The sequence below is a fragment of the Heterodontus francisci genome, chromosome 2, assembly GCF_036365525.1.
Source record: "Heterodontus francisci isolate sHetFra1 chromosome 2, sHetFra1.hap1, whole genome shotgun sequence".
Taxonomy (NCBI): Eukaryota; Metazoa; Chordata; class Chondrichthyes; order Heterodontiformes; family Heterodontidae; genus Heterodontus; species Heterodontus francisci.
In genome coordinates, this window is record NC_090372.1 from 57,562,210 (window position 1) to 57,589,760 (window position 27,551).

The window sequence follows — 27,551 nt, forward strand, 5'->3', positions numbered from 1 at the left end:
TATTATGTTTCTGAGGGATGCATATCGATGAGAATTGGAGAGGAGTCCAAGTTCAGATCTTTGGGAACACAAGAGGTAAAGGTGTGGGAATGGGAAATGAAGTCATTGTGGGTAATTAGATTAGATTAGATTAGAGATACAGCACTGAAACAGGCCCTTCGGCCCACCGAGTCTGTGCCAAACATCAACCACCCATTTTATACTAATCCTACACTAATCCCATATTCCCAACAAACATCCCCACCTGTCCCTATATTTCCCTACCACCTACCTATACTAGTGACAATTTATAATGGCCAATTTACCTATCAACCTGCAAGTCTTTTGGCTTGTGGGAGGAAACCGGAGCACCCGGAGAAAACCCACGCAGACACAGGGAGAACTTGCAAACTCCACACAGGCAGTACCCAGAATCGAACCCGGGTCCCTGGAGCTGTGAGTCTGTGGTGCTAACCACTGCGCCACTGTGCCGCCCTGGTAACGACTGGCTAGATAAGAATGGAAACAGGCAGGTGCAGTCCCATCCAGTTTGGCAATGGTGGAGAGGCATTGGAGGAGGACAGTGTGGCCAAAGGCTGCAGACAGGTAGAGAAGGATGAGGAGGAATAGTTTACATTTGTCACAGTCATTTATGACTTTGATAACAGTTGTTTTGGTACTGTGGCAGTGCAGAAATCTGATTGAAGGGATTCAAATATGGAGTTCCGGGAAAGATAGGCACCGATTTGAGAGTTGACAGCACGGTCAATGACTTTGGAGAAGGGAGGTTGGAGATGGGCCAACATTTTGCAAGGATGGAGGGGTCAAGGATTGTTTTTTGAGGAGAGAGGTCATGACAGCAGATTTGAAGGAGAGAGGGACTTGAGGAGAGAGAACCATTAACAATATCAGGGGAGCCAGGGAGGAAATTGATTTGTCAGCAGTTTGGTGGGAATAGGATTGAGTGAGCAGGAGGTCAGTCTCACAAACAAATGAGGTGAGAGAGCGCATGAGGGGAGATAGGGGCAAAACTAGAGAAAAATATGACTTCAGGACTGGGGCAGAGAGGAATGAACAGGAGGTTTGGCTTGGTGGGCTCAGGGAAGGGAGGGAAGCAGCAGAGCCAGCTGATTGGATAGTCTCAATCTTGGTGACCAAGTCCATGAGCTCCTTGCACTTGTTGTGAGTTGAAGGTGGAGACTTTCCTTAGAATCACTATAAAATATGTTGCGCAGCTTATATTATTCTTTCAGTAGTCCAATAATAGCCCTCTTTTGCACTGAAGCACAAGGAGTGGACAAACTGAAACTGATGCAGTAAAATAAAAATCTGTGTTGCGTAAGTTTAATTTTAACAAACAGATGGCAGAAAAAATATTTACAGCACATATTTGGGGAAACACTTACTGGATGTTGTACAAAAGAAACATACATGCAAAAACAGATTTCAAATTAAAAAGCAGACTAGCAGGCTATATAATACATTAAAAAATAATAATGCGAGGTTGACGTGACAATACATCCAGTTTTGAGTTCCCATTTTCCTTCTCTCACAGATTTATTTCTTGAGACCCTACAGTACAAGTTTATGCTTGATATAAAAACATACTGCATAGCTAAAAAAAATACTGGGTTTGGTTCATTGTTCATGTTTCACAATGACTAGATTGTGATGCAATTCCTAGTAGTCAAGCACCTTTTTTAAAAGGTCAAAGCGATAAAGAAATCAAACCACTGTGTAGTTTGCAGTACGAAGTACGTGCTTTTTTAATATTTATTACAGGTACAACAGAGGTCTTCATAAATAGAGTTGCATAAAATGTTAAAGCCACAACATTGCACATGATATGAATTAAAACATAAAATACAATGAGTGCATTTACAGTACATATTCCTCCTTAACTGCTCTGCAATCTGATTGGCAGGTAAAACTCCAAAACCCCCCTCCAGAAATAAAAGAGCATTTGCCTCTTGGCTTGGGGGAGTTTGGGGAAAGGTTCCAGAATGGCAAACCAGCATTAAAAATACAGACTGAAGGCAGATAACGGTTTTTATACAAGTAAGGCTTATATATAATCAGAGCAACACAATTTGTTTCTATTATATGCAAAAGGTCCATGGTTCAACTTGCAGCAGTAAAAACTTGAGCCATATCTGGCTAAATGCAAGGGATTATAATTTAAATTCATCAGTGAGACAATTGGAAAGCTTTATGACCAGTAAAAATCAGACGTTTCACAGGAGATCATATTCAGTGGCTGTCTTGATTAAAATCAGTCAAGGGGGGAAAAAAAACCTTGTTCTTTGTTGGCTAATTTTTAATCACATAATTAAATTTTCAAAGTCCAGCGAGTTAATTAAATACATTAACAACAATGATTTGTTCTCTAAATTTTCCTAGGCGATGTGTGACAAATGGTTTCCTGCGATCAAAAACAGAATACTGTCAAAATAATGAGAATCCAGCTGGTTGTGCAGAGCTTGTGAAGTCCTCCCCACCAGCTTTGCATTGCATGGGTGGCACTGAATCCCAAGTACTGTTTGTGCAAGGTTCCTTGGCATGCAATTCCACACAATGACACATGTATAAAGCAGCTGATTTGCTGTCAGTTTTATTTCAAGTGAACAGCTGACTGGCTGAAGACACAGTCTCCAACCGTATTGGCAGGTGAAAGAGAATGAGCAAAAAAATCTCCACGTTAGGGTCACACTCTTGGCAACAGTCTACTTTGTAAGAAGTTCTTTATACTACCAACTGGCCGAACATCATTCTGGTGTTTGCGCCGTTCAATGAATGAAGTCAGTCTTGATGTGTTTAGATTTTCCGTATCTCTGTTGAAGCCTGGCTGCAGCCAAGGATCCTGGAGGCACATTGCAGCCGAGGGACGTTTGTTTGGATCTCCCTGCAGTAAGAAACAAACAAAATCTTTGGCAGCTTGACTGACCCCTCTGAAGTAGTCGTCAGGGAAGCTAAAGTCCAAACGGCATATGTTCAAACATGTTTCTTCTACACTCTCATCCAAAAAAGGAGACACACCACTAAGAAGGACGTAGGCAAGTACCCCAACACTCCATGTATCTGATGTAAGACAGGCAGAATTTCCTAAAATAATTTCTGGCGCTGCAAACTCAGGGTTTCCGAGCAACTGATGGGTGTAATATGTTGTGGTTAGCTGCATGGTATCCCCAAAATCAGCAAGCTTGATGAGTGGTTTGGCTCTGCTGTGGTCCACCAGCACATTTTCTGGCTTTAAATGATGGAAATATATAACAGATTAGTATTCAATAGCTCACTAACATAACAGTTTACCATAATAAACCAATAATAACTCACTAAAGAAATCATTTAACAAACACAAATATTTCAAGGTATGATTTAATCAGTAACTAACAAAATACAGTTTTAATTTCGAAACATAAAATCAAAGAAGGTTTAAGGCACAGAAAGAGGCCACTTGGCCCATCGTGTCTGTGCCGGCTGAAAAATGATCCAACCATTCTAATCCCACCTTCCAGCATTTGGTCCGTAGCCCTGCAGCTTACGGCACTTGAGGTGTATATTCAGACTCCTTTTGAATGAGTTGAGGGTCCCTGCAGGCAATGAGTTCCAGACCCCCACCACCCTCTGGGTGAAAACGTTTTCCCCTCACCTTCCCTCTAATTTTTCTACCAATCACTTTAAATCTATGCCTTCTCATCACTGACCTCTCTGCTAAGGTGAATAGACCCTTCGCCTCCACCCTATCCAGGCCCCTCAAAAGTTTGTACATTTCAATCAGATCTCGCCTCAGCCTTCTCTGTTCCAAGGAGAACAATCCCAGCCTATCCAATCTTTCCTCAGAGCTGCATTTTCCCAGTCCTGGCATCATCCTCATAAATCTCCTCTGTACCCTCTCTAGTGCAATTACATCCTTTCTGTAATAAGGTGAACAGAGCTGCACACAGTACTCAAGTTGTGGCCTAACCAATGAATTATACAGTTCCAGCATAACCTCCCTGCTCTTGGATTCTATACCTCGGCTAATAAAGGAAAGGATACCATATGCTTTCTTAACCACCTTATTGACCTGTCCTGCTACCTTCAGGGATCTGTGGACATTCACTCCAAGGTCCCTTACTTTCTCTACACTTCTCAGTATTTTCCCATTATTCCTTTGCCTTGTTTGACCTCCCCAAATGCATCACTTCACACTTCTCCAAGTTGAATCCCATTTGCCACTTTTCTGGCCATCTGACCAGACCATCAATATCTTCCTGCAGCCTACAGCTATCCTCCTCGCTATCTACCACACGGCCAATCTTTGTGTTGTCCGCAAACATCTTGATCATGCCCCCCACATTTATGTCCAAATTATTAATATACACCACAAAATGCAGGGGACCCAGTAGTGAGACCTGTGGAAGACCACTGGAAACAGCCCACCAGTCGCTAAAACAGCCATCAACAATTACCCTTTGTTTCCTGCCACTGAGCCAATTTTATATCCACCTTGCTGCATTTCCCTGGATCCCATGGGATTTTATTTTTTTAATCTGTCTGCCATGTGGAACCTTGTCAAAAGCCTTGCTAAAGTCCATGTAGACCACATCAACTGCACTACCCTCATCTATCTTCCTTGTTACTTCTTCAAAAAATTCGATCAAGTTGGTAAAACAAGATTGGTTAACAAATCCATGCTGACTAACCTTGACTACCCTGTGCCTTTCTAAGTGACAGTTTAGCCTGTGTCTCAGAATAGATTCCAATAATTTTCCCACGACTGAGGTCAGACTGACCGGCCTGTAATTATTCAGTCTATCCCTCACTCCCTTTTTAAATAGAGGTACAACGTTAGCAATTCTCCATATAAACAGTATTGAAAGAGAAGGGAAAAGGCCATATACTGGATTCCCAACAAGCTGCTCCATGAAATGGTAGGATTCAAGATGAAATAAAATATTGGGCGAGATTTTGTTGTGAGCATCGAATGTCCATTTGATTGCACTTGCCGTAGACTTTCTATGCTATTTTGCACAGCAAGTTGATGTCAGTGGAACATGCAAACAGTGCAGCACCCTCTACAGGGAATCAGGGACTTGTGTGAACAGGGCAAGCAACTGTGTATCTCCTTTACCAATCAGATTGAAGAATTGTTAGTATAGGAATTTCACACCATTCAATACATTTGAATGGTGAATCACATAGCGAGATGCTGTTTTCTCGCAGTCTACATAGGAGCAGTGCATCTTGGACAGCAACTTGCAGATTTTTGCTTTTACCTGTGCATGTGCTAAAAGTTGCTGTTCAATTTGTGCCTAAATAAGCACTGTTAGCCTCACCATTATTTTCACAGCAAAATCCAGCCCAATGTAGATGAGTTCTGAAATGGGTCTGACCTGTATATGCCAGCATATTATATTTTCAATTGCATTAAAAGTGGTGTCATTTTTTAGTAAATTTTACAATTGGATTACAAAATATAGATCAGAAGTTGGTATTTTTGTAAGTCATTTATTATTTTCCTGTTTTTTTCCATAGCACTTACTGTGCTACACAGTATCTCTGCATAAGTTGGGACCCAGGCCACTGCCATTGCCTTTCCAAATCAGCTACCAAAATGTGGTCCAGAACGATTGTCAGAGATCCTTCCTCTGCTTTGCCTTTATTCTTGCCAGTAGTATACCTGCTCTCTACTTAACACTTACCCACAATTTGTGGCTGAGTTGGTATCTGAGAATGTTAACCCACACCCTACCACTGCACCATATAGCGCATTACAGGTCCAATGTGCCATACAGAATTTGACACATTGCAGAAATTCAAAGTGAAAGAATTAAGTTATCCCTATTAGTTACAACATATGCCAGTAAAAACACATCATGTTTTCTGAAATACAAATTTTACAAAGTTGTTAAATGAGTCGATCTCACCAACCTTTATATCCAGATGAGCTATTCTGCAGTGGTGTAGATACTGCACAGCTTCGAGAGTCTCTCCAAGATATGATGTCACCTTCTCTTCAGTCAGATTCCCCCACTCTATTATATAGTTAAGAAGGCGACCTTGGTCTGCTCTGGAAAATAAAAATATTAATTAGTATTACTAACAAACCCTACTTTGCAATTATGGTGAGAAAATTCATTTTTAAAAAACTTTTTTATTTATTTCCCCTCTTTTAAGCACTGACCCTGAGGAGAAGCAAATGATCTGCTCTCACATTTCTGAGGTGTACCGACTTCCTCTTGGAACTGCTCAAATGATGGTGTTGCTAAGTTTGAACTGTGCAGAATTGCTAGTGTAAAAGAATAACAGTTCTACTGTACAGTGTTTGTGCACTTCATTTAAGTAAATCAACATTGAAAAAATTACTACCTTGGCCAATCCGATACAAACACAGCTTTAAAGAAGCAATAAGTAGAAAATTCCTGTTGGTGAAATCTGCTTTTCTTTATTGAACATCAGTAGCCTCAGCACTCTGCAGATGCACCAGAGAGTTTATTATTTCCATTTACTTGATGCACATAAAGATAGGACTAAAAATGCTCCCAAAAACCAACTGCAGATACTGAGATAGGCCCTGATTTATTACGCCCCAACATGTCCTCCAGTTTCTAAAATCATTGCCCTTCTACCTCAGTAAGACATTTTAAACTTAATGGTAAAATAACAAACTCACGATTCTATTGTGTCTTTCATGACATCAAGATGTTCCAAAATGCATCAGAACCTTTTGAAGTGCAGCCACTGTTGTAGTGAAATGTGGCTGACAATTTGTGCATAGCAATGTCCCACAAACAGCAATGAGATAAACAATCAGACAACCTAAAGTACAATTAGCTGCAACATGCAGAAGTTACCACACTGGGCTGGAATATCGGGCCGGGCCGCTGGGAATATCGGGCCGGGCCCTCCTGGCATCAGGGTGCAGCATGGTGGCCCTCTCCTGGAGGTATTTTCTGGCCCCACCCCCGCACTCCAGGCATGAAACCCGACGTTGGGGGGGTCGGTAAAATCCAGCTCACTATCTCAATTATAACATGTAAATTTATGGAGCAAAACTAATTCCAGACTTGATCTGTTCTGTATACCTCACTTTATGACTTTTCATTTCTGTATTTGTGATCTGCAAATACTTTTTTCAGTCAGTGCAAATGTTAGCCAATGATCAGAAATACTATTTCTTTTAGAAATATTATTTAAAACCAGTTTACATAAATGAGTTGAGAAAATTTATAGGAAAAATACACAGTAAAGTCTGATTGTGAGTACCGCACTCCAACATTTAAATCCACGTCAACAGCTTGAAGGAAGATCAGCAATGGTTCAGCAGATGATACACAGGTCTCAGGATCTTAATTATGATAAGAGACTGGGTATATTTGGGTAATAGTCCTTAGAGATGAGGGGGTTAAGGGGTGATCTGAGTTTAAAATAATGAAAGGAATTGACAAGGCAGATAAGGAAAGACTTCTTTGCAGATCCAGAACAAAATGACATCATCCTCAAATTTGAACTAACCCAGTTAAAAGTGAAACCAGGAAAAAAATTCTTCACACAAAGCATTGAGAATATGTGGAATGTTTTTCATCGAATCAATTGAGGTGTTTAAAAGGGCAATAGATACTTATTTTAGAAATAAGGGAATTAAAAGAATTGGAAAAAGAGTAGGAAAGTTGGAATTCTAAGATAAAGTGCTGTCACAGTTAATAACATGGCAAAGTAGGCTTGAAGGATTGAATGGCTTACACATAATTCTGTAGACTCAGTAAAAACACATATAGTGAAAACACAGACAGTAAAAACACATAAGAACTTAATTAAAACAAAGGGACCAGTAACACAACAATGAACAGCGTGTTAAAGCATAGGGAGAATGGGTAAAAGAGGCCACAGCACACAGATGACCAAGGAGTTGTAGATATGATTATAGAAAAGGTATTGAGGAGGATCCCAGAAACTAGGAGTCGTCATGGACACCAGATATGATTAAACTCATAATAGACAATGGGAAACTGTGAAGTTTTGAACAGGTTCTCACTGAGCCAAATAAGGAATTATCATTATACCAGACCCCTATGAGTAAGTAAGAGGGGTGGTCTTAGAAACAAGATTTAACCCCTGACTGAAACTGAGGAAGGTACGAGAACCCCGGGGAAGAACACTCGAGAAGATACCCTGAGACAGGGGCTCAGAGAACAGAAGAGCAGCCGCAAGTCCGAGACTGATCACCTCGTGTCTTGACAGGTAGTATACTGTACAAGCAGTGAGAGCTTGTACTTTGATGAGTTTTGATAATGTACAAGCAGTGAGAGCTTTTACTTTGATGAGTTTTGATAATGTACAAGCAGTGAGAGCTTGTACTCTGACGATTTAGTGTGTGAATAAAATATTGATATACCTTTCACCAAACAGATTCCGTGGATTCTTTAAGAGTAGAGTGCGTGTTCGGCACAACAGTTCCCATGTCAGAGTTACTGCTGACATAAAAATACAATAATCCTTTCCTCACAACGCACACAACATATATGACACCAGGGTGTTAAGGTGTTCAGATAATGGTCAAACCGTGTCTACAGGGTTTATGCTATCTGAAATAAAAGCAAAATACTGTGGATGCTGGAAATCTGAAATAAAAGCAGCACTTTCTGTTTTTATTTATGCTATCTGAATTGCCTAACTGGTTACAATAGTCTTGCAGTCAGCTCCCAGGTACTTATTACACTGCATGGAATCGATAACATATATGTTCATGTTACTCCACTCACTCTTTTACAACCGATGCAATTTGAGGCTTTTTTTAAAATTTAAAAACCATATATATATATATATATATATGAACACAAGATTTATAATTTGCTCCTTGATTGGATCATTAACTAAAAACAGTTAAGTGGTTTATTCACAGATGAATTTTTAGTAACCAGACACTAAGGGCTGGATTATATGTGCCCCGCCCGAGGTGGGATCGGAGGTGGGGGAGCCATAGAAACGTGAAGGGAGATGGGGGATGGGGTGGGGCGGAGCGCCCGTCGTCAAGCGATTTTCCTTGGGCTAGAAGAGACCAACGATGGCCTTCCAGCCCAAATACCAACTGAGTCTCTTAAATGGCCCACAGGGAGGGCGCCTTGTAAAATGAGGTGCCCTCTCTGCGGGTTTTGGGGAGTTGTGGGGGGAAGGGAGGTTTCCTTCTCCATGAGCAATCTGTGGCCCACGGAGGACCCCCGCCGGCAAAACCTACACCTCGATGGAGCCCCCCCCGCCTCCACCGGACTTCATGCTCACCCTCCTCACACTTCCCTCCCCCCCGCTTCCAGACCGGCCCTGGCGACCCCGCCTCACTTACCTGAGGTCTGGGGTCTCCAGTGCTGGACCTGGGTACAAGGCAGTACTGGTGGTGGCCACTGCTCCCCGTGGTGCTGCTGACCCTCTGATTGGCCATCCCAGCGCCGGGCACTTAAGTGCCTGAAGGACGGAGGATCGGTCTGCTGGGGGATGGGCTCAAAAAGGCCGAGACGGGGTTCCTCCTGCCTTTTTGGCCCAGTGGCTGAGCTCCACCACCTCCACAAAATCCAGAAATAAATCTATATTAAACAGAAAATGTTGGCAATACTCAGCAGGACTGGCAGCATTTGTGGAGAAAGAAAAACTCTGTGACCTTTCTGATGGAAGGCCACCGACCTGAAATGTTGACTGTTTCTCTCTCCATAGATGCTGTCAGACCTGATGAGTATTTCCAGCATTTTCTGTTTTTATTTCACATTTCTAGCACCTCCAGTATTTTGCTTTATCACTAAACCTGTACTGCTTTGTATGTGGACACAGGTTTTTATTTTACTAGGTGACTATTTGATATAAAATGTAAAGCTATTAATAATCAGACCTGTTTTTTGGCAAATAGTAGTTGCTTTCATCCAAAATATACATGCATCCTTGTGATGCAGCTAACATCTGTTATTTTCACATGCTAAATCACCAGCTGTCACTTGTGTATTAGCAACTACTCAACAGAATAATATAGAAACATAGAAAATAGGAGCAGGAGTAGGCCATTCGGCTCTGCGAGCCTGCTCTGTCATTCATTATGATCATGGCTGATCATCCAACTCAGTAACCTGTTCCGGCTTTCCCTCCATACCCTTTGATCCCTTTAGACCCAAGAGCTATATCTAACTCCTTCTTGAAAACAAACAATGTTTTGGCCTCAACTGCTTTCTGTGGTAGCGAATTCCACAGGCTCACCACTCTCTGGGTGAAGAGATTTCTCCTCATCTCAGTCCTGAAAGGTTTACCCCGTATCCTTAGACTATGACCCCTGTTTCTGGACTCCCCCACCATCGGGAACATCCTTCCTGCATCTACCCTGTCAAGTCCTGTTAGAATTTTATAGGTTTCTATGAGATCCCCCCTCACTGTTCTGAACTCCAGCGAATATAATCCTAACCGACTCAATCTCTCCTCATGTCAGTCCCGCCGTCCCAGGAATGAGTCTGGTAAACCTTCACTGCAGTCCGTCTATAGCAAGAACATCCTTCCTCTGATAAGGAGACCAAAACTGCACACAATATTCCAGGTGTGGCCTCACCAAGGCCCTGTATAATTGCAGCAAGACATCCCTGCTCCTGTACTCAAATCCTCTCGCTATGAAGGCCAACATACCATTTACTTTTTTTACCGCCTGTTGCACCTGCATGCTTACATTGTGACTTGTGTACGAGAACACCCAGGTCTCGTTGCATATTCCCCTCTCTCAGTTTATAGCCGTTCAGATAATAATCTGCCTTCCTGTTTTGTTACCAAAGTGGATTACCTCACATTTATTCACATTATACTACATGTGCCATGCATTAACCCACTCACTCAACTTGTTCAAATCACCCTGAAGCCTCTCTGCATCCTCCTCACAACTCACCCTCCCACTCAGTTTTGTGGCATCTGCAAATTTGGAGATATTACATTTAGTTCCCTCATCTAAATCATTAATATATATTGTGAATAGCTGGGGTCCTATCACCGATCCCTGCAGTACCCCACTGGTCACTGCATGCCATTCAGAAAAAGACCCATTTATTCTTACTCTTTGTTTCCTGTCTGCCAACCAATTTTCTATCCATCGCAATACACGATCCCCAATCCCACGTGCTTTAATTTTACACGCTAATCTCTTATGTGGGACTTTGTCAAAAGCCTTCTGAAAGTCCAAATAAACCACATCCACTGGCTCCCCCTCATCAACTCTACTAGTTACAGCCTCGAAGAATTCTAGTAGATTTGTCAAGCATGATTTCCCTTTCGTAAATCCATGCTGACTCTGCCCGATTCTACCACTGTTCTCTAAGTGCTCTGCTATAAAATTTTTGATAATGAACTCTAGAATTTTCCCCACTACCGATGTCAGGCTGACTGTCTATAATTCCCTGCTTTCTCTCTACCTCCCTTTTTAAATAGTGGGGTTACATTAGCTACCCTCCAGAGTCTATAGAATCTTGGAAGATGACCACCAATGCATCCACTATTTCTTGGGCCACTTCCTTAAGTACTCTGGAATGTAGATTATCAGGTCCTGGGGATTTATCGGCCTTCAATCCCATCAATTTCCCGAACACCATTCTCGACTAATACTGAGTTCCTTCAGTTTCTCTCTCTCACTAAACCCTGTGTTCCTCAATATTTCTAGTATGATATTTGTGTCCTCCTTTGTGAAGACAGAACCAAAGTATGCATTTAGTTGGTCAGCCATTTCTTTGTTCCCCATAATAAATTCCCCTGTTTCTGACTGTAAGGGACTTACATTTGACTTCACCAATCTTTTTCTCTTCACATACCTATAGAAACGTTGTCAGTTTTTATGTTCCCCGCAAGCTTACTCTCATACTCTATTTTCCCCTTCTTAATCAATCCCTTGGTCCTCCTTTGCTGAATTCTAAACTGCTCCCAATCCTCAGATCTGTTGTTTTTTCTGTCAAATTTATATGCCTCTTCCTTGGATTGAATGCTATCCCTAATTTCCCTTGTAAGCCATGGTTTAGCTACCTTTCCCGTTTTACTTTTGCACCAGACAGGAACAAACAATTGTTGCAGTTCATCCATGCGCTCTTTGAAAGTTTGCCATTGGAAAATGGAAGTGTATTCTGCTGAAATACTGCACAACGCAAATTGTTATAAATTTGACCCTAAACTGATGTGTCTCATTTCTGTTGCAGAAATGTTAGAGGCAGTCAGCATATAGACATTCATGTCACAGGTGGAGGGGCGACATGATAGAGGTTTACAAAGTTATGAGCGGCAAGGACAGAGTGGATAGTCAGAGCTTTTTCCCAGGGTGGAAGAGTCAGTTACTAGGGGACATAGGTTTAAGGTGCGAGGGGCAACGTTTAGAGGGGATGTGCGAGGCAAGTTTTTCACAGAGGGTGGTGAGTGCCTGGAACTTGCTGCCAGGGGAGGTGGTGGAAGCAGATACGATAGCGACGTTTAAGAGACATCTTGACAAATATATGAATAGGAAGGGAATAGAGGGATATGGGCCCCGGAAGTGCAGAAGGTGTTAGTTTAGGCAGGCATCAAGATCGGCGCAGGCTTGGAGGGCCGAATGGCCTGTTCCTGTGCTGTACTGTTCTTTGTTCTTTTTTTCTAGGACACTTTACCACATTAAATGTGCTATCTAAATCCAAGTTGTTGTTGAAAAAGACTTACACATACAACATTAGGGGTGTTACATCAATATTTCACTCAGACTCCCACTAACCAGTAACTTTAAAGCATTTCCTAAGGTAAAAAGGACCAGTACATTGATGATTATCAAGCTATCTTCCTTTATAAAATTTAGAATTATATATAACAAATCAGTGCAAGACACTTTCCCTTCAAACCATCCAAGTAACAGGTATCAAAACATCACCACAGATGTTATTCCTGCTCTTCATGAACTCCAGGAAGTTGAGAATCACTAGAAGTTATGATAGCCCAATTTCATTAAGGTGTTTTTTTTTTACGTTGTTCACAAGCTTTGTGAATTCTGTCAGCAAGACGTGTATGTGAATGTTCACAGCAGTGAAATTACTGACACTGAAATGGAAATGGTAAACTCAGCCTTCACAATAACCTTTCATCAATTTTTAGAAAAAAGCTCAGAAGAAACATTGAAAATTCTGGTCTGTGGAAATTAAACATTTTTAATAAGTTCTACGCCAACATAGATCTAATGATCAATCTGCTGCTGCTGTGGCAACACCACAGCAACATGGAATTCAAGGACTTTATTACATTTCGCTGAGTTTTTTGTTTCTAAACATAACAATTCTTGCGTGAAAATTAGGAGGTTTCAACAATAGTTGCACATTTAGAAATCCTAAAGGAAATGTGAATTTTACTCATGGAAGCACACAGCCTTAAAACAAAAATAGAATGGGCTGAATTTGAATCTGCCAGGGGAGCGCATGTGGGAGGGTAAAGAGGCAAAAAATGCTGGTGTGTCAGGAAGTTGACAGAAACCTGCTGATTTCTGCATTTAACTTGTATATGTTTGTTAGTGCGCGAGAAATCTCTGTGAGCAGGTGGGTCAGTGATTTAATTTGCTAAAAGGCAACTAGCTGTATCTTTAACCGTTGATTTTGACTTTAACCGCCAGTGCACTGGTTTCCCGGGCTGTCTGAAATTTGCCAGGGTTAACAGGCGAGATGACAGCAGGCATTGATGGGGCTGAGCAATTGACAGGCTGGAAAACCTTTAAATACTGAGATCTGACAGTTGCCTCTTTGCCTATGTGAAAGACTTTTGCTCACAGGACATTCTGAGCGCAAGCTTTCACTGCTTTAGCGGTGATTTCCAAGACTACCTTGGATTTTTTGACTTTGATCTGCCCAGCCCTGTTTTCAGCCTTCACGGTAACATGGGAGCAACTTAGACACCTCTACCTTGGACCTCTGACGAGGAACAAGAGCAGGAGCACCAGCAACACCACCAGCAGCAGCAGCAACAGGTGCAGGAACAGCAGCACCCTTCTCTTCAGTCAGGGCAGAGGGGATGAACTCAGAGCTCCAGTTTGCAAGATATATTTACCTCCAACACAGGGTATATGTGGAGAAGCTGAGCACCAGTACCTCAGGAGGCTCAGACTTTCACAACAGGTCGATGCTGACATTTGCATGTGGCCTCCTGCCAAGTGGGCCTGTGCCAGTGTCTGTCAAGGTCCTTGCAGCCCTGAATTTCCTTGCCTCTGACTCTTTATAGGGGTCTGCTGGTTATATCTGTAGAATTTCATAATTTGCTGCGCACAAATGCATCTTCCAGGAGACCAATGTCTTGTTTGCCAGGGCCGCCACTTCACATCCACTTCGCTACTGATGAGGCCAGTCATATTGAGAGGGTCCTCAGATTTGTTGCTCTGGCTGAATTTCCACAGGTGCAGGGAAACACAGAGTGCACGAATATGGCAATCAAGGCATCCTCAGATCAACCAACAGTCTTCATCAATAAAAAGGGATTCCACTCCATTAATGTTCAGCAGGTGTATAACCACTGAAAGACTGGCATGAATATTTGTGCAAGATACCCAGGAAGTTGCTATGATGCCTTCGTTCTGAAACCAGTCAAGTCTGCCAAATATTTGCATCTCCAAGCTGAGTCAGTTGGTGGCTCCTTGGAAACAAGGGCTACCCTCTAAGGACGTGGTTGATGACACCTGTGAGCAGCCCTACTACTGCCGCACAGGGAATGTACAACAAGAATGGTTATTGAGCAAGCAATCGGGATGCTGAAGATGTTATTCAGGTGCCTAAACAGATCTGAGGGTGCCCTTCAGTATGCACCAGCAAGCATGTCCAGAATGGAAGTGGTCTGCTGTGTCTTGCACAACATAGTGCAGCAGAGAGGAATGCAGCTGCAGAAGAAAGAAGGTGCTGGCCGCTCTGCATCTTCAGAGGAGGAGGAGCAGGAATAACCTGCTATCGCCAAGGCTTCCGTAAGTGCAAACTTAGCTGCCAGGGATGCCTGGATGGACTCATTCAGGCTGTTTCAGCGAAACTGAGGCAATGCAGCCATCTCGCATACCAATTCTGGATCCACTGTGCCCATCCCTAGCACAAAGCAGTTCCACAGTCAACAATCCATCCCTCCAACTGACACCCATTTCTTGTCTTCTACTCATCATAGCATTTTCCTCAAGGCTGAAGACCAGTTAGAAAGTGCCAGTTAACAATGGGAATGACTAGACGATGGAGCTTTGAAATAAAGTTTATAGTGCATAAACATTGACAATAAAAGTGACTTTTAAACACGCAAGTGATTTATTTCCCTTGTGAAACTACAAAGTCTTTCTCTTCTTTTTCCTATTAATCCTATGTGGTGCTCCCCTGTGGTTTCAGCAGAGCTGGAGGCAGGCTGCTTGGTGCCCATGGCCGATGTCCTCTGGATTTTGGAGCTTGTGAGAATCCCGTCAAGGATTGCCACACCTGCACCTGTGCAGGGGCAGACTCAGCCATCTGGATAAGATCAAGCATGTGGAGTTCTGACTGAGGAAGGGTGTGGGCTGGGAGTGATGGAGTGAGTGCATTTTGTGCAGAGTCCCCTCTTCCTTGTGCTGTTTCTCCATCTTCCCTTTTATTGCCCACCAGCAGTTCCCTATGAGGCAAGAGCTGCAGAGCACTTTGCTGCACTTCAGTGAGGCATTGAACAGGTTATCCTCCATTCAATTTAAAGCAGCAGACTGAATATGCAGGCCATTGGTAAGGGCAAGCATGCACTCGGTTGCCTATCATGTCTGATGCTCCATGCAAATCGCCACTTCCTCCATGGAGTTGGACATCAGCGCAAATGCCTGAGACATCATGGCACTCAAAGTGGAGATGGACTCCTTCAATCTCTCTCCAATTGTGTGCAATGCCTCTGGAAATGCTGACAAATCCTCACATTTTCGGCTGCTACTCCAGAATAATGCTCTCCGTCGATGACCTCCCAAGGCACAGCACCTGCGCCCAACTAAGCACAGCTTGGAAAATCTTGCACCCTTCGACGGGGACTTTCCACTGCTGTTCCTATTTCCAACACCTGCTTCTATTCACTTGTGATGTGTGGCTCACCATGTGACAAAACAGCTACCTTGCCAAGGCTCCTTTGACAGCACCTTCCAAACCTGCGACCTCTGGGCAAGGGCAGCAGATGCACAGGAACACCAACACCTGTAAGGTCCCCTCCAAGTCACACACCGTCCTTACTTGGAACTATACTGCTGCTCCTTCACTGTCACGGAGTCAAAATCCTGGAACTCCTTCCCTAACAGCATTGTGGGAGTTCCTACACCACATGGACTGCAGCAGCTCAAGAAGACTGCTCACCACCACCTTCTCAAGGGCAATCAGGGATAGGCAATAAATGCTGCCTTGCCAGCGATGCTTACATCCAAAGAATCAAATAAAAAAACCTGTCTTGGAGATCCCACCAAGGTACATGTGTCCGACTGGTGGAGGGTGTGCATGAGTTGTGAAATGGTGCTTCCTCCAAGTGCGTAACCTCCTCTGAGGAGTCTTCCTCCTCCAGCACCAGCTCCTGAGTGACATTTGAAGGACCTGAGAAAGATGAAAGACATGAACTGACAAGGTGAAAGGTTTCAAAGTCAGAATAATGTCGCTCATTATATTTCAGTTGCTGTTGCCATGTGGCTGCGTGATATCCAATTTTGTTATCAATTTTGTATTGAGATCTGGGACAGCCCCATCTTTCCATTGCCAATAGCTATGCATTCCGAGACTCTGCGTATCTCCAGTGCTTCATTCTTTGTAGCAGTCAGGATGACTATCCCTAGAGTGCCACCCCTGGTGTTCTGCACTATCTTCTCCTGCAAGGAGAGAAAAAGAGTTATGAGTGTGAGAAATGGAATATGTTGAAAGGATGGAATGACGCCTTTGTGGATCATGACTGTGATGGAAGGGTATGAGATGGCAATAAAATGAGGGTGAGTGGTAGTGGTGGCTGTTCGCATGAGGTTGTGAGCAAGAGGGCAGGATGGACGAACCTGAAAGGCGTGTTTGTCTGAGGAGTGCTGTGCAGGAGAAGGCTGCTGAAGTCAGACTGAGAGGGTTGGTACTTGAATGTGGCATGTCACTCACTGTTCCAGCCCTGATGAGGTCATTGAACCTCTTGTGGCACTACATCCACAAGCGAGGGAGCACAATCTTGCTGCTCACATCCTCAGCCACTTCTAGCCATACCTGCTTGGCTTCAGAGGCAGGCATCTTTCTCCTGTCGGCTGACAACAATATTTCTGCCTGCAGCATGATCTCCAGGGATGCATTAGAGAAGCTGGAGGGGCAGACTCTCTTTGAGACTCCATCAATCCAGTTGTTGTCTCTCAGTTTCCAATTGTAGAATGCTTCCATTCTGTACCTCATTGAGGCCCCTTTAAATACTGAGACTTCAACAGTCAGGTGCGAGTGTTGATCACGCCTGCCCGTTCCAATTGGACGGGAATCCAAAGTGGGATGCTCATGCTGGCCTGCCCTGTTGTGAATGGGTCCGAACATTAAAATTTAGCCCAATGTACCTCTTATTATAATGGAGAATGACAAAGTACTATATAAAAGTGAATCATAAAATGTATGAATAGATACCATCAAGGGGCATTTAGGAAGACTTTAGTAACCTGATTTTCGTGAGTATATAAAATTCTGGGGAGACCACATGCAGATTGGGTGACCGCTTCACGGAACACCTCCGTTCAGTCCAAAAGCATGACTCCGAGCTTCCGGTTGCTTGCAATTTCAACACACTTCCTCACTATCCAAGGCCCCAAACATTCCTTTCAGGTGAAGCAACGATTTACTTCTTTCAATTTAATATACTGTATTCGCTGCTCACAATGTGGTCTCCTCTACACTGGGGAGACCAAACGCAGATTGGGTGACTGCTTTGCGGAACACCTCCGCTCAGTGCGAAAGCATGACTCCGACCTTCCGGTTGCTTGCCATTTCAACACACCCCTGCTCTCATGCCTACATCTCTGTCCTGGGATTGCTGCAGTGTTCCAGTGAACAACGCAAGCTCGAGGAACAGCATCCCATTTACCGATTAGGCATGCTACTGCCTGCCGTACTGAACATTGAGTTCAACAATTTCAGAGCATGATGGGCCCCCTTTTTATTTTGTTATTTTTTCTTTCTTATTTATTATTTTTATTTGTTGTTTTTTTAGTTTGTTTCATCATTCATTTTTTTTTTACCATGTGCCTACCTATTGTTTTTTTCATGTTTGTGCTTTGGGCCGGGGTGTTCATTTTTCTGTCAATTAACACCCCCTCTCCACTAACACTTTGTCTTTCAACACACCTTTAACATACCCTTTGCCTTTGCTCCATGACCTTCTGGTCAGTTATTCTCTGTGACCCTCTGTCCTATCAACACCTTGCCCTTTGTAATCTCTTGCCCCACCCCCACTTTATTTGCTTAAAACCTAATAGATTTCTAACATTTGCCAGTTCTGTGAAGGGTCACTGACCTGAAGCGTTAACTCTGCTTCGCTCTCCACCGATAAGGCCAGACCTGCTGAGTAATTCCAGCATTTCTTGTTTTTATTTCAGATTTCCAGCATCTGCAGTATTTTGCTTTTATAAAATGTATCGAATTTAAACTTGGAAGATTTCAAGAAATAGCATTATTCGAGAACAAGTCACTTGATGCCTTTTTGTGAAACTTTCCTTTGCCAGTTTTTACTTGCAATTTGCTGTAACACTGAGATTCAACTGTTCAGTGCCTGTTTTTCGGTGCTAAATATAGCCATTAGTTTGATGAACAGAAGAAGCTGCACAAAAAAAACTCCTGCCTTAAAAAAATAACAGATGGTGATGACATCATACCAACAGCAAACTAAACTGTGAATACATCCGGAATGATGTATTTTTGGAAGGCTTAAAAACAATTTGAAAAATTCCAAAGCAGCAGGATGTTGTAGTGTTCATTACATTTGTGTGGATTTTCTTGCAGCAATACCATACTGCAACTTAAGTCCTAAAAGTTTAGAGTTCAAAACCCTTTACCGGTGGGCTTCATTAGCTTTTTCCATTAGGATCTTTCACAGAAACACAGTGCTCCATTTCAGAAAAAGTTACTGGGAGCTGAACCCCTCTAGTTTAGGAATTACAATGTGCCACTGATGATGGGGTGGAGAAGATAGTTTGCCCTGATAAACTGAGCCAACTGCTTTGAAGTGAAATAGAGAATGAAGGCTACAACTGGGTTATGACAATCATCACTTACAGTTCGAGTATGACTATGTAGTTGGATGAGGTTTCAAAGGTATCCAGAAGGCTAATGAGCTGGGGATGCTGGAGATTCTGCATAATCCCAAGTTCATGTGTAACCTGGTCCCGTTTCATCATTTTTTTGTTGATGAACTTTGCAGCCACCTCTCGTTTTGTTCCTTTTTGGTCACATCTTTTAACCACAGAGAATCTTCCTCTGAAACAAAATCAAATTACTGTCAATGTAAACAGTCTTCTATATCTCACTATCTATTATTCAAATATACACATAAAAAACCATTGCGTACAACATAGTTCATTTATTTGTAACGACTGGACTTTAAACAGTTATGAATATATTATAATTCAGAGTGGTAGGTTCAAACTTCAATCCAGCACTTGAACCCATAATCTAAGATGACATTTCAGTGCAGTCTTAAAAGAATGCTGCATTGTCAGAAGTGCTCATTTTTGAAAGAATTGTTAAACCCAAGTGCTGTCCATCTGTTCAGGTACAAAGAACAAAGAACAGTACAACACAGGAACAGGCCATTCGGCCCTCCAAGCCTGCGCCGATCTTGATGCCTGCCTAAACTAACACCTTCTGCACTTCCGGGGTCCGTATCCCTCTATTCCCATCCTATTCATGTATTTGTCAAGATGCCGCTTAAACGTCTCTATGGTACCTGCTTCCACCACCTCCCCCGGCAACAAGTTCCAGGCACTCACCACCCTCTGTGTAAAGAACTTGCCTCACACATCCCCTCTAAACTTTGCCCCTCTCACCTTAAACCTATGTCCCCTAGTAACTGACTCTTCCACCCTGGGAAAAAGCTTCTGACTATCCACTCTGTCCATGCCGCTTATAACTTTGTAAACCTCTATTATGTCGCCCCTCCACCTCTGTCGTTCCAGTGAAAACAATCCGAGTTTATCCAACCTCTCCTCATAGCTAATGCCCTCCAGACCAGGCAACATCCTGGTAAACCTCTTCTGTACCCTCTCCAAAGCCTCCACGTCCTTCTGGTAGTGTGGTGACCAGAATTGCACGCAATATTCTAAGTGTGGCCTAACTAAGGTTCTGTGCAGCTGCAGCATGACTTGCCTATTTTTATACTCTATGCCCCGACTGGTGAAGGCAAGCATGCCCTATGTCTTCTTGACTACCTTATCCACCTGCTTTGCCACTTTCAGTGACCTGTGGACCTGTATGCCCAGATCTCTCTGCCTGTCAATACTCCTAAGGGTTCTGCCATTTACTGTATACTTCCCACCTGCATTAGACCTTCCAAAATGCATTACTTCACATTTGTCCGAATTAAACTCCATCTGCCATTTCTCCGCCCAAGTCTCCAACCGATCTATATCCTGCTATATCCTCTGACAATCCTCATCACTGTCCGCAACTCCACCAACCTTTGTATCGTCCGCAAACTTACTAATCAGCCCAGCTACATTTTCCTCCAAATCATTATTATATACTACAAACAGCAAAGGTCCCAGCACTGATCCCTGCGGATCTAGTCACATCCCTCCATTCAGAAAAGCACCCTTCCACTGCTGCCCTCTGTCTTCTATGACCGAGCCAGTTCTGTAGCCATCTTGCCAGCTCCCCTCTGATCCAATGTGACTTCACCTTTTGTATCAGTCTGCCATGAGGGACCTTGTCAAAGGCTTTACTGAAGTCCATATAGATAACATCCACTGCCCTTCCTTCATCAATCATCTTTGCCACTTCCTCAAAAAACTCAATCAAATTAGTGAGACATGACCTCCCCTTCACAAAACCATGCTGCCTCTCGCTAATAAGTCCATTTGTTTCCAAATGGAAGTAAATCCTGTCCCGAAGGATCCTCTCTAATAATTTCCCTACCACTGACGTAAGGCTCACCGGCCTATAATTTCCTGGATTATCCTTGCTACCCTTCTTAAACAAAGGAACAACATTGGCTATTCTCCAGTCCTCTGGGACCTCACCTGTAGCCAATGAGGATGCAAAGATTTTTGTCAAGGCCCCAGCAATCTCTCAGTTCCGATGAAGGGTCGCTGACCCGAAACGTTAACTCTGCTTCTCTTTCCACAGATACTGCCAGACCTGCTGAGTGGTTCCAGCATTTCTTGTTTTTATCCCAGCAATCTCTTCCCTTGCCTCCCTCAGTATTCTGGGGTAGATCCCATCAGGCCCTGGGGACATCTACCTTAATGCTTTGCAAGACACCCAACACCTCCTCCTTTTTGATAATGCGACGACTGAGACTATCTACACTCCCTTCCCTATGCTCATCATCCACCAAGTCCTTCTCCTTGGTGAATACTGATGCAAAGTACTCATTTAGTACCTCACCCATTTCCTCTGGCTCCACACATACATTCCCTTCTCTGTCCTTGAGTGGGCCAACCCTTTCCCTGGTTACCCTCTTGCTCTTCATATACCTATAAAAAGCCTTGGGATTATCCTTAATTCTGTTTGCCAATGACCTCTCCTTTTACCCCTTTAGTACACATTAAAGATTCCATTAGGGAGTTCTTGTGGTGTCCTTGCCAACATTGTTGTTGTGGGATTTTGGTGTTCACAAATTGGCTGCTACGTTTGCCTATGTAACAGTGACTCCACTTCAAAAGTAATGTGTGAAGCACTATGAGAAGTTTCTCAGATAAATAACTATTTAAATAGATACAAGTCTTTGCTTCAGTTTAGAAAGAAATTAGAACAAATCAGAACTACCAAGAAAACTAACAATGTGCAATCCTGTTGTTGAAGCAGATTCTAATGAAAAAAATCTCAAATACTGCAACATTGTATCTTTTAGCAATACCATCAAAACAGCATAAGAACTAAATTATGTCATTTAAATAGGACTGAGTTATTAAATTCTTAACAGCAGAGCCTGAAATATGGTTATTTTTAATTTGTTCATGGGACGTGGGTATCACTGGCTAGGCCAATAATCATTGCCCATCCCTAATTCCTCTTCAGAAGGTGCTGGAGAGCAGCCTTCCAAACAGCTGAAGGTCCATGTGGTGTAGGTACATCCACTGTGCTATTAGAGAGGGAGCGGCAGGATTTTGACCAAGTGACAATGAAGGAACCACGATATAATTCCACGTCAGGATGATGCGTGCCTTGGAAGGGAACTTGCTTTTGATAGCTTTTGACAAGGTCATAAAATCAAAAGTTCATGGAATCCAAGTGAAAGATGCAAGTTAGATCCAAAACTGACTAAGTGGTAGGAAGCAAAGGATAATGGTTGACGAGTGTTTTTGTGACTGGAAGAAGTTTGCAGTGGTGTTCCACAAGGCTCAGTACTGGGTCCCTTGCTGCTTGTGGTATATATCAATAATGTAGACGTAAATGTAGGGAGCACGATAAAGAAGTTTGCAGATGATACGAAAATTGGCCATGTGGTTGTTCATGAGGAAGAAAGCTGTAGACTGTAGAAAGATGTCAATGGACTGGTCAGGTGGGCAGAAAAATGGCAAATAAAATTCAATCAACAGAAGTGTGAGGTAATGCATTTGGGGAGGACAAACAAGGCAAGGGAATAGATAATAACTGGTAAGATACTGACAAGTTTAGAAAAATAAAGGGATCTTGGGCTCCATGTCCACAGATCCCTGAAGGTAGCAGGACAGGTAGATAAGGTGGAATGAAAACAAAAAGTGCTGGAAAATACTCAGCAGGTCCAGCATCTGTGGAGAAAGAAACAAAGTTAACGTTTCAGGTCAGTGACCTTTCATCAGAACCGCTGAAGGAAATGAGGTAGATAAGGAGGCATACGGGATACTTGCCTTTATTAGTCGATGCACAGAATATAACAGCATGGAGGTTATGCTGGAACTGTATAAAATACTAGTTAGGCCACAGCTGGAATACTAAGATGTGATTGCACTACAGGGAGTACAGAGGCGATTTACACGGATGTCATCAGGAATTAAGAATTTAAGGTATGAGGAAAGTTTGGATAGGCTGGGGTTATTTTCTTTGGAACGGGGGGCTAAGTGGATGTTTAATTGAGGTGCATAAAATAATGGGGGGGCCTACACAGAGTGGATAGGAATGTCCTTTTTCCATTAGAGTAGAGATAAGGAGAGTTTGTCTCCCATAATACTGAGGGAGGCAAGGGAGGAAATTGCTGGGGCCTTGACAGAAATCTTTGTATCCTCATTAGCTATGGGTGAGGTCCCAGAGGACTGGAGAATAGCCAATGTTGTTCCTTTGTTTAAGAAGGGTAGCAAGGATAATCCAGGAAATTACAGGCCAGTGAGCCTTACATCAGTGGTAGGGAAATTATTGGAGAGGATTCTTCGGGACAGGATTTACTCCCATTGGGAAACAAATGGACTAATGAGCGAGAGGCAGCATGGTTTTGTGAAATGGAGGTAATGTCTCACTAACTTGATCGAGACTTTTGAGGAAGTGACGAAGATGATTGATGAAGCAAGGGCAGTGGATGTTGTCTACATGGACTTCAGTATAGCCTTTGACAGGGTCCCTCATGGCAGACTGGTACAAAAGGTGAAGTCACACGGGATCAGAGGTGAGCTGGCAAGCTAGATACAGAACTGGCTCGGTCATAGAAGAGAGGGTAGCAGTGGAAGGGTGCTTTTCTGAATGGAGGGCTGTGACTAGTGGTGTTCCACAGGGATCAGTGCTAGGACCTTTGCTGTTTGTCATATATATAAATGATTTGAAGGAAAATGTAGCTGGTCTGATGAGTAAGTTTGCGGACGACACAAAGGTTGGTGGAGTTGCGGATAGTGATGAGGATTGTCAGAGGATACAGCAGGATATAGATCGGTTGGAGACTTGGGCGGAGAAATGGCAGATGGAGTTTAATCGGGACAAATGTGAGGTAATGCATTTTGGAAGGTCTAATACAGGTGGGAAGTATACAGTAAATGGCAGAACCCTCAGGAGTATTGACAGGCAGAGAGATCTGGGCGTACAGGTCCACAGGTCACTGAAAGTGGCAACGCAGGTGGATAAGGTAGTCAAGAAGGCATACGGCATGCTTGCCTTCATCGGTTGGGGCATAGAATATAAAAATAGGCAAGTCATGCTGCAGCTGCACAGAACTTTAGTTAGGCCACACTTAGAATATTGCGTGCAATTCTGGTCGCCACACTACCAGAAGGATGTGGAAGCTTTGGAGAGGGTACAGAAGAGGTTTACCAGGATGTTGCCTGGTCTGGAGGGCATTAGCTATGAGGAGAGGTGGGATAAACTCGGATTGTTTTCACTGGAACGACGGAGGTGGAGGGGCGTCCTGTTAGAGGTTTACAAAGTTATGAGTGGCATGGACAGAGTGGATAGTCAGAAACTTTTTCCCCAGGGTGGAAGAATCAATTACTCGGGGACATAGGTTTATGGTGCGAGGGGCAAAGTTTAAAGGGGATGTGCGAGGCAAGTTTTTTAAACAGAGGGTGGTGAGTGCCTGGAACTTGCTGCCGGGGGAGGTGGTGGAAGCAGGTACGATCGCGATGTTTAAGAGGCATCTTGACAAATACATGAATAGGATGGAAATAGAGGGATACGGACCCCGGAAGTGCAGAAGGTTTTAGTTTAGACAGGGATCATGATCGGCGCAGGCTTGGAGGACCGAAAGGGCTGTTCCTATGCTGTACAGTTCTTTGTTCTTTTGTCTCACTTAGACAGTGGCGGGATCCTGGAATTCACTGCCTTAAAGGGTAGTAAAAGCAGGACCACTCGTCGCATTTGAAAAATACTTGGATATAGATTTGAAGTGCCATAACCTACAGGACTCTGGACCAAATGTTAGAAAGTGGGATTAAGCTGGATAGTTCATTTTCAGTCAGCACAGTCACAGTGGGCCGAATAGCCTCCTTCTGTTCCATAAACTTTCTATGTTTTTAGGCCTTGGCTAGTTGCTGCAGTGTATTTTGTAGATGGCACACACTACAGCCACGGTGCTCTGGTGGTGGATGCGGTGCATATCAAGTGGGTTGCGTTGTGCTGGATGGCGTTGAGCTTCTTCAGTGTTGTTGAAGCTTCACTCACCTCGGCAAGGGGAAAGCATTCCATCACACTCCTGATCTCTGCTTGTAGATGGTGGAAAAGCTTTGGGGATTTAGGAAGTGAATTACTTACCATAGAATGCTCACCCTCTTATTTGCTCTTGTAGCCACAGTATTTATGTGGCTGGTCCAGTTAAGTTTCTGGTCAATAGGGCTGTTAAGAAGGCATATGGTGTGTTAGCTTTTATTAGTAGGGGGATTGAGTTTCGGAGCCACGAGGTCATGCTGCAGCTGTACAAAACTCTGGTGAGACCGCACCTGGAGTATTGCGTGCAGTTCTGGTCACCGCATTATAGGAAGGATGTGGAAGCTATGGAAAGGGTGCAGAGGAGATTTACTAGGATGTTGCATGGTATGGAGGGAAGGTCTTACGAGGAAAGGCTGAGGGACTTGAGGTTGTTTTCGTTGGAGGGAAGGAGGAGGAGAGGTGACTTAATAGAGACATATAAGATAATCAGAGGGTTAGATAGGGTGGATAGTGAGCGTCTTTTTCCTCGGATGGTGATGGCAAACACGAGGGGGCATAGCTTCAAGTTGAGGGGTGATAGATATAGGACAGATGTGAGAGGTAGTTTCTTTACTCAGAGAGTAGTAAGGGCGTGGAACGCCCTGCCTGCAGCAGTAGTAGATTCGCCAACTTTAAGGGCATTTAAGTGGTCATTGGATAGACATATGGATGAAAATGGAATAGTGTAGGTCAGATGGTTTCACAGGTCGGCGCAACATCGAGGGCCGAAGGGCCTGTACTGCGCTGTAATGTTCTAGTTCTAATTCTAATGGCAAACCCCAGTATGTTGATGATGATGGTACTGGTGTTGAATGTCAAGGGGTGGTGGTTAGACTCCCTCTTGTTGGAGGTGGTCATTGTCTGGCAATTCTGCAGTGCGATTATTACTCGCCACTTATCAGTCTAAGCCTGAATGTTGCCCAGGTCTTGCTACTTGCGGGCACAGATTGCTTAATTATCTGAGGAACGGCAAGTGGAACTGAACACTGTACAATCATCAGTGAACATCCCAACTTCTGACGTTATGATGGAGGAAAGATCATTGATGAAGCAGCTGAAGATGGTTGAGCCCTGGACACTGTCCTGAGGAACTCCAGCAGTAATGTCCTAGGGTGAGATGATTGGCCTCACAACCACAAGCATCTTCCTTTGTGCTAGGTGGAGCACCACCAGGCATACCTAAAAATGAGGCGCCAACCTAGCAAAGCTACACATAGGACTACATGCATTTGCAACAATCTACATGATCCATCTCGGCCTCCTCCTGAAGTCCCCAGTGTCACAGATACCAATCTTCAGCCAATTCGATTCACTCCGTGTGATATCAAGAAACAACTGAAGGCACTGGATACTGCAAAGGCTATGGGCTCTGACAACATTCTGGCAATAATACTGAAGACCTGTGCTCCAGAATTGCCGTGCCCCTACACTGGCATCTACACAGCAATGTGTAAAATTGCCCAGGTATGTCCTGTACACAAAAAGCAAGACAAGTAAAACCTGGCCAATTACCTCCCCATCAGTCTACTCTTGATCATCAGCAAAGTGATGGAAGGTTTCGTCGACAGTGCAATCAAGCGGCACTTGCTTCGCAATAATCTGTTCAGTGACGCTCAGTTTGGGCTCCATCAGGACCACTCAGTTCCTGACCTCATTTCAGCCTTGATTCAAACATGGACAAGAGAGCTGAACTCAAGAAGTGAGGTGAGAGCGACTGCCTGTGACATCAAGGCAGCATTTGACCAAGTATAGCATCAAGGAGCCCTAGAAAAACTGGAGTCAATGGTAATCAGAGGGAAACTCTCTGCTGGTTGGAGTCATACCTCGCACAAAGGAAGATGGTTGTGGTTGTTGGAGGTCAATCATCTCAGCTCCAGGACATCACTGCAGGAGTTCCTCAGGGTAGTATCCCAGGCCCAACCATCTTCAGCTGCTTCATCAATGACCTTCCTTCAATCATTAAGTCAGAGGTGGGGATGTTCGCTGATGATTGCACAATGTTCAGCATCATTCGTGACTCCTCAGATATTGAAGCAGTTCATATAGAAATTCAGCAAGAGCTGGACAATATCCAGGCTTGGGCTGATAAGTGGCAAGTAACATTTGTGCCACACAAGTGCCAAGCAATGACCATCTCCAACAAGAGAGAATCTAATCACCTCCCCTTGACATTCAAATGCATTACGATCGCTGAATTCCCCCACTGTCAACATCCTGGGGGGGGGTTACCATTGACCAGAAACTGAACTGGAGAAGCCATATAAATACCGTGGCTACAACAGCAGGTCAGAGGCTAGGAATCCTGTGGCGAATAACTCACCTTCG

The 27,551-nt window shown here is 43.6% G+C and overlaps 1 protein-coding gene across 4 annotated transcripts in view; it reads right to left on the reverse strand.

Moving 5' to 3' along the window:
* Positions 1-1,323: 1,323 nt before the first annotated feature.
* LOC137384483 (triple functional domain protein) overlaps positions 1,324-27,551 on the reverse strand; it is an 873,575-nt gene continuing 847,347 nt past the window's right edge. For all 4 annotated transcript variants that reach the window (XM_068058645.1, XM_068058631.1, XM_068058625.1 and 1 more), the window contains 3 exons: positions 19,200-19,400; positions 5,893-6,031; positions 1,324-3,226 (listed from right to left, as the gene is read on the reverse strand). In XM_068058645.1, coding sequence (XP_067914746.1) covers positions 2,684-3,226; positions 5,893-6,031; positions 19,200-19,400 — 883 coding nt within the window. In that variant the 3' untranslated portion in view covers positions 1,324-2,683. The remainder of the gene's footprint in view (positions 3,227-5,892; positions 6,032-19,199; positions 19,401-27,551) is intronic.